This window comes from Callionymus lyra, chromosome 1 (genome assembly GCF_982586985.1).
Source record: "Callionymus lyra chromosome 1, fCalLyr1.hap1.1, whole genome shotgun sequence".
In the NCBI taxonomy this organism is placed as follows: Eukaryota; Metazoa; Chordata; class Actinopteri; order Syngnathiformes; family Callionymidae; genus Callionymus; species Callionymus lyra.
In genome coordinates this window covers 38,690,420-38,709,474 of record NC_141818.1, presented here as the reverse complement: position 1 = coordinate 38,709,474, position 19,055 = coordinate 38,690,420, and the positions used below count along the sequence as shown (strand labels likewise).

At 38.9% G+C, this 19,055-nt stretch overlaps 2 protein-coding genes across 3 annotated transcripts; both read right to left on the bottom strand.

The window, feature by feature from the left end:
- Nucleotides 1–74: 74 nt before the first annotated feature.
- LOC148089422 (coiled-coil domain-containing protein 149-like) lies at nucleotides 75–8,630 on the bottom strand. 2 transcript variants are annotated; one of them, XM_087806609.1, is made up of 13 exons: nucleotides 8,451–8,630; nucleotides 7,302–7,463; nucleotides 7,197–7,235; nucleotides 7,028–7,135; nucleotides 5,800–5,916; nucleotides 4,773–4,945; nucleotides 4,628–4,700; nucleotides 4,481–4,565; nucleotides 3,677–3,824; nucleotides 1,108–1,184; nucleotides 971–1,006; nucleotides 807–869; nucleotides 75–743 (listed from the first exon to the last, which is right to left on the bottom strand). In XM_087806609.1, the coding sequence occupies exons 1-13, from the start codon at nucleotides 8,499–8,501 to the stop codon at nucleotides 406–408; spliced, it is 1,470 nt and encodes a 489-aa protein (XP_087662735.1). In that variant the 5' UTR covers nucleotides 8,502–8,630; the 3' UTR covers nucleotides 75–405. The 2 variants fall into 2 exon arrangements, with proteins under 2 accessions (XP_087662735.1, XP_087662736.1); XM_087806610.1 differs by lacking the exon at nucleotides 971–1,006.
- A 916-nt stretch (nucleotides 8,631–9,546) lies between these two features.
- LOC148089421 (leucine-rich repeat LGI family member 2-like) lies at nucleotides 9,547–15,829 on the bottom strand. The gene is made up of 8 exons (XM_087783821.1): nucleotides 15,556–15,829; nucleotides 15,387–15,458; nucleotides 15,249–15,320; nucleotides 13,911–13,982; nucleotides 13,770–13,841; nucleotides 12,778–12,947; nucleotides 11,531–11,695; nucleotides 9,547–10,764 (listed from the first exon to the last, which is right to left on the bottom strand). The coding sequence occupies exons 1-8, from the start codon at nucleotides 15,729–15,731 to the stop codon at nucleotides 9,929–9,931; spliced, it is 1,635 nt and encodes a 544-aa protein (XP_087639947.1). The 5' UTR covers nucleotides 15,732–15,829; the 3' UTR covers nucleotides 9,547–9,928.
- Between the last annotated feature and the right edge of the window lie 3,226 nt (nucleotides 15,830–19,055).

Here is a 19,055-nt window from a genome sequence, read left to right as displayed (position 1 = left end):
AAACACGTGTTGGACTTTAATAACTAATTCAAGATATATACTCTTTTAAAAAGCTACTTTGAGTTCAGAAGTTAAAAGTCGGACAAAAACCTTTTGTGAGTCTGTTTTTATCATCTCTACACAACATGTTCTGATTTATTGTGCTGCGACTTCAACAACAATCTTCCACACCGACTCCAGATGTAAATCCTTCAATATCATCGTGGACTCGTTTAAAAAAATCCATCCGTATATTTTTCCACCTCTTAACCGAGGTCAGGTCGCAGGGGCAGCACCCGGAGCGAAGAGGCCCAGACTTTCCTCTCCACAAGAAACGTCTTCCCTGGTCCTTGGATCTAGTCTTTCTTAAAAGGTTTATTTGTCATGGAGGACCCGAGAACGTAACTTGTCGACTCAAAGGTTCGATCATATCTCCTCCACGTGGGACCTCTCAGTCAGTTCTCCCTCCTGGTCCAGGTGAAGGTCAGCTTCTTCATGAACGTTCGTGTCCAGATCTAGAATAACACACGGTCTGTTGACAGTTTCTGGTTCTTCGGGATTTTCTTCTTCTGCTGCGTTGAGCCCGAGAGTCTCTGTGACCTCACGACCTTTCTCTATCGACTGGCTCGCTGGATCGGTCGCCCGAGCACAGTCGTCGCCCAGATCCTCCTCTCCACCAGGGGGCGCCGTCGTGACTTGACAAACCTTCAATTCGCAGGAACCCTCTGAGATGCCCTCAGGTCCAGCTTCTTGACTTCTAAATCCTGTGAAGAACCACGAGCGTGAGGACAACACAGAAATAATATTTCCAGAACTTCACAAGTTACCTTCCTGTGGCTCCAGCTCTGCCTCGATGGTGTGCTGGGATGCCAAGATGGCCGCCTCCTTCCCTGCAACAGTGACACACACCGTGAAACAATCGCAGCCACTGAGCCCAGAAAAGGAAGCAGGAAAAAACAAAAAACAGAAACAGAATTCCAGAGAAACATACTTCCACATGTTCCCACAGACACATTATAAGTCAGGCCTCCAGGAAGCAGGAAAAGAGAAGGAAGTGGATTATTTTGAGCAGTGTTGCACACACACACACACACACACACACACACACAAACACAAACAGTTCTTCACCTGGCAGGCTCCAGAGACCCGACATCTCCAGAGTCTTCAGCTTCTTCTCCACTTCTGCCACTCGGTTCCCCAGGATCCTGAGACCATCAGATTAAACTGTTGTGATCCTGCATGTTTGTGTCCTGCCATTGTTTACTTGTTTATGTGTGCGTGTGCGACAGCCTTTGTTTTACTGTCTGTATGTGTCTCTTTGTTGATTTGTTCGTGTTTGATGGTTCACGTTTCTGAAGGTGTGTACATGTGTGTCTTTTGTGCATGTTATGTATGTTTTACATGTTGTTTATATGTGTGTTTTGTGCAATTTGTTTTTGTAGGTGTATATGCGTGTTTGGAAAGTACGTGTGTTTTGCACGTGTATATGCATGGTGTGTGTTTTGCATTAATTGCATGTGCGTATATGCATGGTGTGTGTGTTTTGTCCGTGTGTATATGCATGGTGTGTGTGTTTTGCATGTTTGTTTTGCATGTCTGTTTTACATGTGTGTATATGCATGGTGTGTGTGTTTTGCATGTGTGTATATGTATGGTGTGCATGTTTTGTCTGTGTGTATGTGCATGGTGTGTGTGTTTTGCATGTGTGTATATGCATGGCCTGTGTGTTTTGCATGTGTATACTGTATGTATGGTGTGTGTGTTCTGTCTGTGTGTATATGCATGGTGTGTGTGTTTTGCATGTGTGTATATGCATGGTGTGTGTGTTTTGCATGTGTATATGTATGGTGTGTGTGTTTTGTCTGTGTGTATATGCATGGTGCGTGTGTTTTGCATGTTTGTTTTGCATGTGTGTTTTACATGCGTGTATATGCATGGTGTGTGTTTTGCATTTTTTTCATGTGTATATGTATGGTGTGTGTGTTTTGCATGTGTGTATATGCATGGTGTGTGTGTTTTGCATGTGTGTATATGTATGGTGTGCGTGTTTTGTCTGTGAGTATATTCATGGTGTGTGTGTTTTGCATGTGTGTATATGCATGTTGTGTGTGTTTTGCACGTTTGTTTTGCATGTGTGTATATGCATGATGTGTGTGTTTTGCACGTTTGTTTTGCATGTGTGTATATGCATGATGTGTGTGTTTTGCACGTTTGTTTTGCATGTGTGTATATGCATGATGTGTGTGTTTTGCATGTGTGTTTTGCATGCGTGTATATGCATGGTGTGTGTGTTTTGCATGTGTGTTTTGCATGCGTGTATATGCATGATGTGTGTGTTTTGCATGTGTGTTTTGCATGCGTGTATATGCATGGTGTGTGTGTTTTGCATGTGTGTTTTGCATGCGTGTATATGCATGGTGTGTGTGTTTTGCATGTTTGTTTTGCATGTGTGTTTATGCATGGTGTGTGTGTTTTGCATGTGTGTTTTGCATGCGTGTATATGCATGATGTGTGTGTTTTGCATGTGTGTTTTGCATGCGTGTATATGCATGATGTGTGTGTTTTGCATGTGTGTTTTGCATGCGTGTATATGCATGGTGTGTGTGTTTTGCATGTGTGTTTTTCATGCATTTATATGCATGATGTGTGTGTTTTGCATGTGTGTTTTGCATGTGTGTTTTGCATGCGTGTATATGCATGGTGTGTGTGTTTTGCATGTGTGTTTTGCATGCGTGTATATGCATGGTGTGTGTGTTTTGCATGTTTGTTTTGCATGTTTTTTTATGCATGGTGTGTGTGTTTTGCATGTGTGTTTTGCATGCGTGTATATGCATGATGTGTGTGTTTTGCATGTGTGTTTTGCATACGTGTATATGCATGATGTGTGTGTTTTGCATGTGTGTTTTGCATGCGTGTATATGCATGATGTGTGTGTTTTGCATGTGTGTTTTGCATACGTGTATATGCATGATGTGTGTGTTTTGCATGTGTGTTTTGCATGCGTGTATATGCATGGTGTGTGTGTTTTGCATGTTTGTTTTGCATTTGTGTTTATGCATGGTGTGTGTGTTTTGCATGTGTGTTTTGCATGATGTGTGTGTTTTGCATGTGTGTTTTGCATGCGTGTATATGCATGGTGTGTGTTTTGCATGTTTGTTTTGCATGTGTGTTTATGCATGGTGTGTGTGTGTTTTGCATGTGTATATACATTGTGTGTTTTGCATGTGCGTTTATGCATTGTGTGTGTTTTTTACATGTATATGTGTATTGTGTGTGCGTTTTGCATGTGTGTATATACATTGTGTGTGTTTTGCATGTGCGTTTATGCATTGTGTGTGTTTTTTACATGTGTATGTGTATTGTGTGTGCGTTTTGCAGATGTTTATGCATGGTGTGTGTGTGTGCGTGTTTTGTGAATGAATCCTTGTTTGTGTTTTGTAAATATGTATACGCGATTTGCAAGTGGATATGAGCTTGTGTTTTGTAAGTGTGTACGTGTTTTCTGCATGGTTTGTGTGTGATTTGAAAGTGTATGTTTGTGTTTTGTTCATGTTACAGTATGTTGGTTTTGTGAGTATATACAAGTATGTTTTGTAAGTGCATTTTGTGCATGTTATGCGTTTTCTGAGTGTGTATACATGGTTTATTTGAACATCTGTTGTTGCTCTTGCATGCTATGACAGGAAGACTTGTGTACTTGTTGATCTGACGCTGGTGCTGGATCACCATGTTCTTCTCGTGGATGGTCTCAAGCAGAGCCGTCGCCAGAGACTTCAGGTCAGAGATGGACTGAGGAGTGACCGGCAGACTGCAGCCGTTCTCCTCCGACAGCAGCAGCTCCTTCACTGTCAAAATGACGTCAAACACACACTTGTTGACAAGTGGAATGTCAAGAATCTGGTGATACAATACACTATAATACTGTAGTAACAAGGATATATTTGTAGTATTGTCGAGTACTTGACTCTGGTTTTGCAGAATTTACAGACCACATGACTCTTGACGAAGTCGTAACTGCTTTCATTGGTTTTGAAACCAAAATATGTCCAAACATCAGCTTTAAAAAGCTGCTGGAGTCGACTGTATCCTCTCGTCCTCAGTCCTCGCCAGACTTCATTTTTCCTTCAGCTGCCGCGGACGTAATGACTGCTGCCATCTAGCGGCCGTAGGTTTAATCGCGACACAAAAATGAATAGACGCTGTGTATATTTAAATAATAATAATATAAATAATAATAATAATAATATAAAAAAAAAAAAACAAAAAAAAACAAAACTTAAAAAAAACAACTTAAAAAAACAAACAAAATATAAATACAATAATTACATTTAAAAAAAAAATCCATAAAGATCCATAAAGTTCTACCTAACCTATTTGTGTGTTAATTGTTAAGCTAACAAATATTGGAGTTTAGAAACACTTTATTAAACTGCCAACCGTTTAAGAACGATGGTAAACACAAGCTATGAGACAGTACCACGAAAAGAAACAATCGTTTAACCTTGTTTCGCAGACAGAACTCCGGTGAGGGCGCTGCTGTTGGGTCTGGCTCCCACCTTGGAGATCTTCCTGCTCTCCAGAGCACTCTGACGAAGAAGAAGCTCCATCTTAGATCATCTCTTTGGTTTTACTCAAGACTATTCCTCACCTTGTACTTCACCATGTTCGCCTTCAGCATGTTCACCTGTTCCTGGAGCTGACCCAGTCTCTCGTGCAAATACCTGCGACAGATATCGATCAAATCGATGGATCTATTTTCCGACTCGTGACGAAGAAGAATCGCCGTCCGGAACCTGTTCTCCATGCAGAGAGCGTCGATGTCCAGCATTCGTATCTCGTCGTTCCCCACCAGGTGGTTCATCTCCACGTTGAGACGATGAGCCTTCTGCTGGAAGACGTCTCGCTCGGCCCGGACGTCCTGCAGCTCGTCCGCCAGGGATTTGACCGAGTTCTCCAGCAGCTCGTTCTACGGACAAAACTTTGTATTTAATTATTAATTATTCAATTCGCCGTGACCTCACCTGTTCTCCGGCTCGCTCCAGCTGTTTTGTGTGTTTCTTTTGCATGCGTGTATATGCATGGTGTGTGTGTTTTGCATGTTTGTATTGCATGTGTGTTTATGCATGGTGTGTGCTTTGCATGTGTATATAAATGGTGTGTGTTTTTTACATGTGTATAAATATGGTGTGTTTGTTTTGCATGTGTATATACATTGTGTGTGTTTTTTACATGTGTATATGTATGGTGTGTTTGTTTTGCATGTGTATATACATTGTGTGCGTTTTGCATGCGTGTTTATGCATGGTGTGTGTTTTTTACATGTGTATATGTATGGTGTGTTTGTTTTGCATGTGTATATACATTGTGTGTGTTTTGCATGTGTGTTTATGCATTGTGTGTGTTTTTTACATGTGTATGTGTATTGTGTGTGCATTTTGCATGTGTTTATGCATGGTGTGTGTTTTTTACATGTGTACATGTATTGTGTGTGTGTTTTGCATGTATATATACATTGCATGTGTATATAAATGGTGTGTGTTTTTTACATGTGTATATGTATGGTGTGTTTGTTTTGCATGTGTATATACATGCTGTGTGTGTGTTTTGTAAATATGTATCTATTTTCTCCTCGGTGTGTGTTTGATAAATGTGTGTTGGTTGTAAGTGCATGTGCGTGTGTTTGTAAGTGTATTTGCATGGCGTTTTTGTTTCGTAAATGTGTATTCATAATTGCTTTTTGTGCATGTTATTACTTTTTGTAAGTACATATATGTGTTTAATGAATGTGATTATTAATTATTCAATTCGCCGTGACCTCACCTGTTCTCCGGCTCGCTCCAGCTGCTTGACCAGATCCTCTCGCTCGTGAGCCGGGAAGTGCCGAGTCCCGACGTCCTCGTCTCCCAGACGCTGTTTGGTGATGGTCATCCTGAGCAGCTGTGACACAAACACAAGCCACAGTCAGGCCCACGAGTTTCTTTGTGAGAATCATGACTGTTTCTTTTGAGGTAGATTTCACCTCCTGCTAGCTACAGATGCTAACTCGAGCTAGCACTGTTAGCCACTAGCTATGCTATGCAAGCTATGCAATTGGTTTCACTTTAGTGGAAAAATATAGAAGTATATCACTGTCACTAGAATATCAAAAAGGTTGGATTTATTGAACTTGAAGCATTTCATTATTTTTTGGGGGAATAAAATAATAAAATAATTATTATATTGAAACATGGAATTTTTTTTTAGTATTTTATGAATAATTGAATGCAATGATTTTTGATTTATTTAATTTATAAAATTGGATATTATTATACAAACATTTCTACATTGTATTAAAAAGGCTTAAAACTATATTAATTAAAGCATATTTAATTCAGGAAATGTATCCTTGAATAATTAGAATTAAAACATTTAAACTTTTTAACAAACAGTGCATTCATTTTGAAACTTTTCCAACGTTTACAATGATTATATACAATCAATTATTACGATGAAGTATTCTAATCTTTCATCATAGAGATAATTAAATGTGAGTATTCAAAACATAATTCAATGCTTAGAAAACCTAACATTTCCATTAAAAAAACAAATCAACATTTAAATGTTCTGGTAACTGTTTTTAGATACTTTATCAAACAAGTATACAAAATAATACACCATGTTAAGTTGTGAATGATACGTTTGAAAGAAACGAGTAAAGTAAGTACAGTATAGAATCAGGGAAATATTTTTCATAATAAAGTTAACAATTTTTTTAATTTTTTTTTTGTTATTTCTGGACATTTGTTAACCGTCCATGAGCTTGATAAAGTTAATTATATATAAGTATTAATGACAAAGGATTATGTATTCCCTTGTATCTGCATTTTGTGATAAATTGAAATGTTTTGGAGAAAATATTCTTCAGGCACAAGAAAATGTTCTTTGATGGAAGTACCTGTACTTTCATTAACAGGCCTGCATGAGCTAGAACAGGTCAGAGAGGGAGTGAGATAAAGTCTGTCGTTACACAAAAGATAAGGTTGTGTGCGAGAGGCGGAGCCAATGTAACCTTGTTATCCCCCTGAGCCTCCGTCAGTCGTTGCTTCACCTCCTTCACCTCCTCGGAGAGCTGGTGGCTCCTCTCTCTGGTGTCTCTCAGCAGCTGAGCCAAGTTGACCTGAGAAGGACCAACAAAGTCAGATTCAAAACCTTCATCTTCTGGGACCAGGATCCCTCACCTGGTCTCGCTTCTCTGGTGGCAGAGATGGATCTCCGTCCTGAACAAAAAAAAAGTTAAGAAATATCTCTGAGGTTTTCTTTTAGCTCATTTTTTTCTTACTCACAATGAGTTCCCTGTACTTCTTCTTCAGCCCTTGGTGGCGCTCTCGCAGCTGGTTGGCCATCAGCTTGTACTGATCCCGCTCCTGCTGACAGGTGTCCAGCTCCTTAGAGAGGATCAGCAGAGCCTCCTTCTTGCTCTCCAGCTTCCTCTTACAGATAAGGAACTGTTGGTGAACGCAGGTCTGTTGTTAGAAGTCACTTCCATGGACGACAATACTTTATTATATTTTATTATATCTCCGTTATTTCAGGAGCGAACGTACAATAACATCGAGGACGCGTCACTATAACAGGTTTACTGGTCTCGCTGACATTTAAATCTGATCCACTCCAGGGCAGCCTGTCAATCAAACACCTGCTTATTTGATTATGAACACAACAGTGACAAATATCCTAAAGGGCGACTAAACTTAACTCACTCCATGTTTCAAATGTTGAAGTCTTTCTATCCAAGATACAGTAAGTCTCTCATCATGTGACCATGTTTTCATCTTATTATTTTTAAAAGTTCACCCCCGTCTGAAATCTCAGCGAACGAGAGGTTACGATAGCGGAGTCCATTATGATGTAATAATGGCTTCACTCAGCTGTTCTACTTCATATTGGTGCTCCGTCCTCTAACCGCCTTGTCGTTAGAAGCTGTCAGAAGGCTTCGCACCAATTCATAGAACCTGAGATTATGATAGATAACTCAGGGGTTATCATGCTCCCTTGGAGGTGGATTCTTATGGAATTGATGACGTGCAGTGATTAACCTCGAATCATTTAAGATTTTAGCTCCAGAAAAAAAAAAAAGTGTTTTCAGTGGGCGTGGCTTAAGAACATTTTCTAATGTCAATATTTCAATGAAAAGAGAGTTTTGTACAAACAGACACACACTGATGATACAATAGAGATCCTAGATCTACTTAGTTGAACTTTAAAACTAACACAACGTTTTATAAATATATTAAAAGCAGCGAAAAAGAGCAAATAATATTATTAATAAGTCCTGTCAAAACTGATCTTTCATAAATGTATTTATTTTTTCGTTTTTTGTTGATTTTACTGCAGGTTAAGTCATTGCTTACAACAAACACAAATCTAACATGATGACAGCGAGAGAATCTAACAGTATAATCTCAAACGCCACCATCGCTCGTCTCTCTCACCTCGTTGCTCATCGCCTGCCAGTCGCTCTCGCTCCTGCGGGTCTGATCCATGTTCCTCCTCAGACACCGACAGGTGAGTCCAGGTGAGCACCGGTCATCGAGGCGCTCGGTTCGCGTTGGACATTGTCGGAGACTTTTCGCATCATCGGTGGAGATTATATCAGGAGCGAGAGACGCAACAACAACCACTTCCTGCCGTCAACGTCTACGTCACAGCGTGCTGTGGTGATGCGTTCAAAGCCCCATAGGAAAATAGGCCGCTGCCCATAAAAATCTGAAATTAAAATGGTCAATATTAGTATATATTTTTTTTTTACCTGTATTATTAATTTAAGGCATTTTTACCTTTTATTTACGATATTTGTAGATGGATATAAAATCTGCGTCAAACAAAAACGACAAATGCGTCATTAAATTGTTAAGTCTATAATAAACAGTTTAATCTTGTAATTTTAGAGGATTATTTGCAGGATTAAAATCGAAGATGGACATTTTAAATTGTAGATCGTCATTAATACGAGTTAATAATTCAAATGTTGTGCAAACAATAGTGTATTAAGTGACTAAGCTTTGAAACAATCTTCCTCTCTCTTTGCGCTTGATAGAGTCTACTGACTCCTTTAAGAAACATCTTAAGACGTTTTTATTAGTTCAGGCTTTTCCTTGATTTTCTGGAACTCTTGTTGTGTTATCAGTTTTATCTTTAAGTATATACTTTATTGAATATTGTTTTTATTGTTTAAGCGCTTTGTGACCCTGGTCTGGAAAAGCGCTATACAAATAAAAATTACTTACTTACTTACTTACGTATTTCAGTGTGAGTTTAAGGTTTAATCTTGTAATTTCAGAGGATTATTTGCAGGATTAAAATCTAAAATGGACATTTTAAATTGTAGATCGTTATTAATACGAGTTAATAATCCAAATGTTGTTCAAACAATAGTGTATTAAGTGACGTATTTCAGTGTGAGTTTAAGGTTTTAAAGGCAGTTACTGAACTGCAGCTGTCGACGCCTGAGTTAATCTCTTCTTGTTTGCTCAGCAGATACATTTCCCAGCACGACTGTGCAAATGAAAGACTGAGGAATCAACAGAGTTCAAACACTGCTTTTTTCTTTTATTGAACTGCAACATTCAGGGGGTAAAACAGCGTATTATGTTGACTTTATTATCCTTTTTTTTTTACAATTCTTGGCAAATTTTGCATTATTTTAAAACTAAAGAACATGTTTGTTTCGAAAAGAAATGCAGAGAAAATATGTATAATGCAGTTTAAATGCGTAAGCTTCAGTTTCCAAAGACAGCAGAGCTCATTCTCAAAAATATGAAAATAAAAAATCCATTCGCTGTACATCAGGCACTAACGTTAAGCTATGAGTTGAGAAATCATTCATTGGCCATTTTAGTAGGAGATTGAAAATGAATCTGCAGTTTATTCGATTGTTTTTCTTTTCTCCAGCGACCATTAGAACGTTGAGCTACAAGCTGATGTCCACGATGACGTGCTGGAACACCATGGACTTGCCCTTGAAGCTGGAGGAGAAGACGAAGTTCTTCTTGTCGGTCGTCATCGCGGCGAACGACCGCGGCGACTGCACGTAAACGTCCTTGAACTTGTGGAACGTCTTGCTCTCCGAGTCCCAGAGGTAGATCTGCGTGAAGGAGAAATCGCTCCCCAGGGCCAGGTAGTGGCGGTCGGCGAAGGCGAAGGGCTGCAGGAGCATGGAGCCCCTGGAGGGAAGAGACTGAACTTCGCTGAACTGTTTGTTGGCCCACTTGAGGATCCTGGAGTCGCCGATGTAGCACGTCAAGGCCAGGTACCAGTCGCTTTCCAACCGGAACGCTTTGATGGCCACCACCTCGTCCACCACCGGGACTTCGCCGTGGAGCATGAACTTGAGGGAGCTTTTGTTCCAAAGGTAGATAACGGGCGACTGGGATTTGCTCGCCAGGATCAGGTAGGACTTCCCGTCCACCTCCACGAACTCCGCGTCGGTGTCTCTGAACCACTCGTGAAGGAACTGGTAGGAAAAAAATCCTGTTTCGTTGCGCTCGGGTTCGTCGGTCCACTTGTACAGCGTAGACATCCCGGCCTTGGAGCTGTCCACGATCAAGAAGTACCATTCGCTGGCCATCTGGAAGACCTCGATGTCGTTGGGCTTGGAGATGTTGGAGGCGTCCACCGACTGGAACTTGGTGAACTTGTTTTGTTGCTCGTCGAATTTGTAAATGTGGGATCCGCCGAACAGCTGAGTCACGATGATCAAGACATGCTGGTCCACGAGAACGGACCTGCAGCCCACCACAGACTTCCCTGAGAAACCAAGAGAGTCACAGACTCAGAGAGAGAAACGAAGATACAGAAGCTAAGGATAATGAGATGATACAGAGCTGGGCTAGAATCGACACAACCTCTAAAAGGTGTCAGCAGTAGGATAGGAGCTGCACGAGTGTACTTGTTTATTTTGATTTAACGCCCCATGTGTAATTTCTAAAATAGTGTTTCTGGCTCCCCCTAGTGTCGTAAATTTAAACTTCAAGTTTCTAATTTTAAATCCTCTGACCCACAGCGGTTTGGTGGTCTGGTGGAAACTCTCAGACTCTCTGGAATGGGTCGTCTAAACAAAGTTACATTGTGATCGTTATTATATTACTGTTACTATATTAATAGTTAGAGAGTTCTGGATAAGTTTGTTCAAACTGTTCAAAATGAAGCTAGAAAACATAACAAAATGTTACATATAGTTGATTTAATGTCCCTCACGAACCATTGTGACCATAGATAAGGTGAAGCACAAGTAAGTTAAAGAAGTTATTATATGTATTAAATGTACTTGAATGTTATTGTAATATTTATTCCAATACTTCTAAGCCAATTTATTTTTAAAATAGGCCAAAATACATAAATATAAATTCGACATTTGCAAATACTATTCTAATGTTCAACATAAGCCTAAAACGTTAAATATTAGCTTCAAGAAAAAGACAACAGTTGGTCAAAATATTGAGGAAAGAGATATCGAAACATATAAAAGAGTTAAATGTGTTAAAACCCTGTGAGAAGATCAACTCGAACCAACCTGTGATATTGTCAAACTTTCTGAAGTTGGTCTCAATGTGGTCCCACTCCATGATCACACAGCTATTGGAGCTGGGGGCAGCCATGGCCACGTAGATGTCCTCTTTGAAGGAGAAGATGTCTGCTGACATGGACTGGATAGGAATGGACTGGTGGCGCAAAAAATCTGAAGGACAAAGAACACAGTGATATCTTTAATCCAGAATTATTGGTCCATTAACTGCACAATAAATGGAAGCATATCAGTGACATCAGAATATTGAATAGCATGATTAAAAACTGTAGAATTATTTTTAAATGTTTCTGTTTTTTATTATTTCATTATTGAAAATGTTGGAAATATTTCTCATAATTAAGGGAATTTGAATTAAATATTTTACAAATTCAATATACAAAATGTTGTCCCCATTATATAAAAAAAGTATATTGAATTTAAAAGGCTACAAATTAAGAAATATTGGATTTACCCTTCTCGTTTAGACTATTGTAACAGTTTATTTTGATGTCTAAAGAAGAAGGAGTTAGTCTCGCCTGCAGTTAATACAAAACTCTGCAGCGAGAATTCTGACCTGCTCTAGTAGAAGAACTCACATTTCCCAGCTCGGGCTCTGAGGTCTATGGATCAGAATCTACTGATGGTTCCTGAACACATTTCCGGACGAGAGGAGAGAAATCCTTCCAGACAGTTGCTGCCTCTATTAGCTCAGGGTCTAAGTGACCCTAAGGCCCCATAAAAACAAACGTGTTTGTGTTATCCCTTGTGTTGTCTTTGGGTCGAGATGAACAACCTTCCTTGCTTACAGAAATACATATGCATTGGTGGAGGTCAACACAAGGGATACCACAAACACATTTGTTTTCGGAATTTAATCTCAACCCAATTAATTCATTTAGCCAAGAAAAATATGTGTTGCTTTTTAAAACCGATATAAAAGTGTTTGCATTGTCATAGCAACATTTCAATATTCGATAATTAAAAATGTTTTTTTAAATAAAAACAAATCCAACCTTTAAATATAAAATGTATGGAATTCCATTTTTTGAAAATGTGTATGATTTTTGATTAAACAAAAAGCTCAAACATTTCAATATTAATTCCGTAAAAAATTCAACCATTCAATATTCTGACGGCGCTTATATATAGCATTAGCATTTATCGAGGAGAAGATATTTTAAAACTCTTTCCGTATCTTCCTGAATTATTAAACCCCTGCATTGATTCGTCTTCTAGTGTTTCCATGACGGTACCTGTGGAGATGCACTCGTCCGGAGCGACGGGCTGGTCATTGAGCCGCTTGCCCTTCATGTGAGCCGGACCTGCACAGACGACATCAGAGACGGTGGCGTTGGTGCTTTTCAGCCACGTCATCAGCCACTTGTTCTCACAGCTGCACTGGAAAGAGTTTCCTCGCAGATCCCTGGACACAGAGTGGACAGTCAAGGCTAGAAACACATCATGTTCGTCCCTCTGAAGTCTATAATGACCGACAAGCATCTGTTTTTATTTTTTCCATGTTTTACTTTCAAGTCTGTGTGTTTTTGTTGTTTGTCCTGGCGACTGTACAGGTCAATAGTCCCGGGAGAAAAGGTCCCGATCTGTAGAAACATCGCTATATTTAAGGCAAATTTCCTGACCGGGAGGTCGTCCCTTTCCGGCCAAATGGTCCTGTCAAGTTCCCTGTGTCCCTGTCTCCCATTGAGAGACATCCTAATTTGTTTTCTTGTAATCAAATCATTCAAATGTTCTCGGGTGGGGGTTTCCGTCTTTGAGCCCCCCTTTCCCGGGTGTGTCTTGCTTCGTTCTTTGATCTACGATTTAAGGTGTGATTTGCGGATAAACAGATATTTTAAATTACCGATGTCGTATCTCTAAGTCTGATCCGAGCTTGTCTTGAACCAGTGTGAATCAGTCTGGAGTGGAATGTTGATTTTGAATGTGTATTCAAACGTTTAAGCTCTTAGATGAAGCGAATAATTTATACTTTATATTTTGATTATCTTTTAGCATTAATTTAAGTATGGCGTATATGTATAGTGTATAATAATAGAGGGTTATTTATCATTCAATTAATTAAAAATTGTTTTTTTTATATTTCCAGAATTTTATTTCTGGGAAAACCACAGGAAAATGTTGACCATCTTGGTGTGTTTTTCGTTCTTTAGGGACGTTTTTACAGCCTTTGTCAGCATCACTTTGCAAAAAAAACGCAGACACACTGCTGACAACACAAGTTACTCACAGCTCCAGCAAGGAGTCCAAGTCAGAGAAGAGATTTCTCGGCAGATGCGTCAGCTTGTTATTGGCCAGAGATCTGAAGGAGAAGGAGGCGAAGAAGAGCGATTAAGAGTCTCCTCTGTTCCAAGAAAACTCTTCCACTCACAGGTGGGTTAAGGCTCTCAAACCCCTGAAGGCCTTTTTGGAGATTGTTTCAATTTGGTTTCCTTCAATGAACCTGTTCAACATAAACATGTGTCAGTTATTAAGAAACCAACATTTGTTTATGCAAAGTGGACAAGAAGTGGAGGACACCCTGGAAAGGTGACCGCTTCCATTATTTTAGATTTACCTCAGACAGTCACATCATTCTTATAGCTTTTAAATTATTATTATTATTATTAGGTAAACGTGTATTTGTTTGTAACTATAAATTTAAAAATGACATAAGGTTGTGTAATCCAAGTCAATTAACAGATGATTTTAGACCTATTTTCTTACACAATTAAGATTTTTGTATATTTTAAAACAAATATAATCAAATGAATGATGTAAAAACTTAGTACCAGGTTTGTTTTCAATAATATTATTTCTTATGTTTTAACCTGGAAGGTGACACAATAGGAAATAGGTTAAAAAAAGAAAGAAAAATAAAGCCCATGTTAAGCATGTTACTTTACTGTATTAACTGTATCTAATAACTGTATTTTTGAATCCAAGAGCACAAAAAATATTGTTTAATTATTTAATCAATACAAACTATATGATTTTTTGGGGGGGGCGAGCATATGAATAATTGTCAATCAAGAAGTTTGGCAGACATAATGAAGATATTCAAAGTTCATATTGTTTTACTATATGAGATGTATACTATATTTTATTGCCATTTAACGATTTGTTTTGTTGGGTGAGATTGCACAATTTGCTCTCCTTTGTAAGTAAGTAAGTAATTTTTATTTGTATAGCGCTTTTCCAGACCAGGGTCACAAAGCGCTTGAACAATCAAAACAATATTCAATTAAGAATATACTTTAAAGGGCAAGATAAAACTGATAACACAACAGGAGTTCCAGAAAATCAAGGAAAAGCCTGAACAAATAAAAACGTCTTAAGATGTTTCTGAAGGAGTCAGTAGATCCATCAAGCGCAAAGAGAGACGAAGATTTCACATTTTTAGTAAAAGTAATTACGTAATAAAGTGCTGTGTTGTGTGTGAAAAAATAATATTTGAAAAAAATTACACGTGTTCAACACCTATAGCCTCTGGAATGATAAAGAATTTGGTGATGCTAGTGGGGGCCACACATTAAATATTGCTTAGGGGCCCCAATATGGCAGTCTCAGAAAAAAAATCTTAATAATTAATTTTTGTCAATATACACCAGGGTTTATTTAAGCACATTGTAATTTATTTGGTTTATTTGCAAGTAAATGAGGTTTTACTTTGGTTCTAAATATAAATATAATAATAATACATCTATAAGAAAGTGGGGAAGGTTCTCACAGATACTCCAGGCGGGGGAGACCGTAAAAACTGTCATCTTGGATGGTCGTTAAAGAATTCGCGTTCAAAAGCCTGTTTAAAGAGAAAATAAACATATGATTAAAAAACATTCTCTTCATGTCTCCACACAAGACTCACAGCAGTTGCAGGGAAGGCATGAGAGTGAACATCCCCTCAGTGATCTCAGAGATGGATCCATTCACGACGCTCCTGGCGACAACAAACACAAAGGGTTAATGGACTCGGTACCAGACCCAGCAGCCTCCGCGGAACAAAAGGAGGAAACATCCCATCATGAGTGTCTCACAGGGAGTTGGAATTGCTCGGGAGAGCTCGTGGAACCGTGGACGCGCCCACGCAGATGACGGTCTCTTTGGTGCAGGCGCATCCTGAGGGACACTTGACGGGCCGCTTGGGTTCCGAGGCCCGGAGGAGACTCAGCAGGATCAGGACCGAGACCAGGAGCGGCGGCAGGACCGTCATGGCGAGAGAGGGGATCGAGGAGGACTGAGCGAGTGTCGCAGGGTCCAGGGAAAAGACTGCAGAGACGAGACTGACCCGACGTTACTGCAGCGACAGCAGCTCCGGACACACGCACGCACACGCGCACGCGTTAGAAAAACAACACATTAAAAAATATATATATAGTGAATAATATCAAATATATTAAAAAATAATAATTCATTAATAATAATAATAATGTGCTAACAGCTGAATCTTTATACTTATTATTTTCGGTCGTTGTTACTTTAAATTCGATACATTATTGATCAGGTTTGAATCATAATAACCGCGTCATAACGACCTCTTTCTGTCAGTCAGTGTTGATGTTGGAACTTTAGTCTGTTCTGTTCGTGGTTGTTTTGACTTAACTTCAGCACTAGAGGGAGACAAGTGCATTCACGTATCTTAAACTCTTTATAAATTACTTACTTACTTATTTATAATCAGGAATTACGTCATAATTATGTGCCATAACAACTATTACTAAAAAAGATTATAATGATTTTGTACAACATTTCTTATGAAAATCAAGAGATCAATAGAATTTACGTTCATTATATTATATATATATAGTTTTTAGAGGCTGATTTAGCTCCTGAGACAAATTGTGCCGTGACTTGAGACTTTGAACACATTTTAAAACATTTCACATTATCATCCCTGTGCTCGATTTATTTCTTAATATGCATCATGTTATCAACTGGTTTTGAATAGGTCTCTGAAGTTCAACTAATGTGTTGATTTAAGAGTGTCTTAAATAGATGTTGGATTCTATTGTATCATCAGTTTGTGTCTGTTTGTACAAAACTCTCTTTTCCTTGAAGTATTTGCATTAGAAAATGCACCTAAGCCCCGCCCACTGGAAACATTTAGAGAGATTAAATCTTGTTTATCATAACCACGCCCACCCTGTTTTGATTGGTCAAGCACCAAGGTTCATCGCCACGCGTCATCAATCCAGGAAGTCTCCACTGCCACAGGACTCGTTTTATAAAAAAAGTGGGCCGATATTACAGCTGGCTGGAAAAGGAGTGAAGCCATTATTACATCATAATGGACTCGTAACCTCTTGTTCGCTGAGATTTCAGATTGAAAGTTGGGTTTTGACATCAGTTGCCCTTTAAATTTATAATTGAATTTAATTAACTAGGCCTTTTAAAGTATATATTTTAACTGTGTATTGTTTTTGATTGTTAAAGTGCTTTGTGACCCTGGTCTAGAAAGACGCTTTACAAATAACTATTACTTACTTACTTACTTACTTACAATGCCAACTGCAATGTAGTTATTGTGGTATAGATGATTAAAACCATGAGACCAGTGACAAGAACTCAAATTGATAGAAAGGAGACTGATCTGTTCCTGACCAGCGGGTTATGAGGTCTTGTGTAACTCAATGCTCTCTGCCATAAAGTGTTAACTGTACATGTCTGCCATCGCTGGAATAGTCCATGGCGGCTCATGGGTTCAAGCCTCGATGGTTTCAGGCCATAGTATCCATGAAACTCTTCGCAAACGTGCAACCAGAAACCGAGAGACACCAGGCCAAATGTCTTGTTTTATTTCTCAAGAAGCAATAAAGAAAAGAAGGCATGAAGTTCAAGAGATATCTTGAATATTTGGCCTCTTCAACAAACATATCATCACACTGGAAGTCTTCCTTCATTTTATGAGCACAGTAAAAGTGTCTTGCTAGCGATGTGTGATTTAAGAAGATGCATATTTATTTTTAAAAAAAGAAAAAAACTCTATTTAATTTAACTTTTTAGATTTTGAAACCTTCACTTTTTCATTGATTTTTTTTAAAATTAATAATTGAATCCAATAAATGAATTAGTATTTATTGATTCATTGCATTTTATAAATTGTATATTTTAATTCAATAATTGAACTAAATAATGTGTATATTAGAAAAGTTTTCTTTTACTTTTCATTTTTTCATTTTTTTATTAAATATTATTGAATCCATAGCCATTTAAATTAAATATAAAATTACTAGCTACTAACTTTCAGTCAATCATGCGACGGCTAAAAGCACCATTTCAACCCTCTCTGAAATGAGCTTCTCACTCTATCTCTGAGGAACTTGATCTCGATGGTTCAGTCGACCCTAATGGCAACAGTATACTTTACTTTATTTTAAAAGAAGGTAGAGAAAATAATGTTAAGGTAACTCATTTAACGTTGACCGTTTGACTCTCTGAACCTCAGTCACCTGCTCAGATGTGATTCCATCTGCTACTATCTGTGTCACCATAAAGTTTGTTTGGGCAGGACGGTGCGAGTCCACCGGTCACTGCACTAGAAAGAAAGAACACATTGACATGATCGATGAAGATTAAGCTGCAAAGAAGAAATTATTTAAAGAAAAAAAAAGTTTATTTTATATCATATTTTTCAAGGTCAAAGGGTGAGGTTATTTTTTTTAAAAAAGGGAGAAAACCACTGAACCTATGTCGGGAGGATAATCCTCTTAAGTGAATTGTCATCATGGTGTAAGACTCTAATCCCTAACTTAACTTGTCCGCGTACGACACTGTCTTATCCAAGCTGACCTTTAACCTTTGAACTATGAAGACCCCCCCCTGCGTTTTTGTACGTGCGCGTGTTTGTGCGTGCGCGAGTGTAATCTAGAGAAGTTGTCTACTTGCTGGTGACTGCTTCACAGCAGGTGTTCGAGTCGTTGAGGGTCTCCTCTTCCCCCTCAGGAACTTGGCACACATTTTCCTGGACATTCTGCAGCATAGATGACAAAGAAAATGGATTAAAAAATAATTATTTCTTTACATTTTGTGTGATGTTGGTCCTGGATGTTGTGTCGTCTTGATTAATTGTTGTCGTTGCAACAGATTGTTTATATTACAGGAACAAATTCGACTGTTTATTTAGCGTATCCGTGTAACTTTCAACACAACAAGATAAAGTCCTCGTCCCGCCGCCGAAACAAGACATTCGGTTTGGCATGTGTCAGAACGTTTCCGTGCAAACAGCTGGGAGGTTCAAAACACTTCTGGAGAAGACCCCTTGTCAGCTCCTTGAGTCGCCCAAACAAGTGTCCGACAAACACTTGTCAGCTCTGCGAATTTGTCACGGTAAAGTCAACACTTGTTAGCGCGATGGGATTCGCTGGAGCTTTTTTTCGCTCCACGCCACGGTCGGTTATTTCTGGAGAAGGTAGAGAATCGATTCTCCGCCGTGAGCCTCGATTCCTGTGGCTCATGGATCCACACCTGCTGTTTTAATGTAGCCACGTTAAGAGGCTGATCTCAACGTGCGTGAGCTGCCGCCCTCGCTTTTTAAATA

Bases quoted from the DNA above. Each gene is read 5' to 3' on its own strand.
- LOC148089422 (XM_087806609.1), bottom strand. From the start codon at position 8,501: ATGGATCAGACCCGCAGGAGCGAGAGCGACTGGCAGGCGATGAGCAAC. The intron at 7,136-7,196 runs GTGAGGGATCCT...GGTCCTTCTCAG, and splicing joins CACCAGAGAAGCGAGACCAG to GTCAACTTGGCTCAGCTGCT. The intron at 5,917-7,027 runs GTTACATTGGCT...TTTGTGTCACAG, and splicing joins AGGCTCAGGGGGATAACAAG to CTGCTCAGGATGACCATCAC.
- LOC148089421 (XM_087783821.1), bottom strand. From the start codon at position 15,731: ATGACGGTCCTGCCGCCGCTCCTGGTCTCGGTCCTGATCCTGCTGAGT. The intron at 13,983-15,248 runs GTGAGAACCTTC...TATGTTGAACAG, and splicing joins CTCCCCCGCCTGGAGTATCT to GTTCATTGAAGGAAACCAAA. The intron at 12,948-13,769 runs GTGAGTAACTTG...CTCTGTGTCCAG, and splicing joins TTGGACTCCTTGCTGGAGCT to GGATCTGCGAGGAAACTCTT.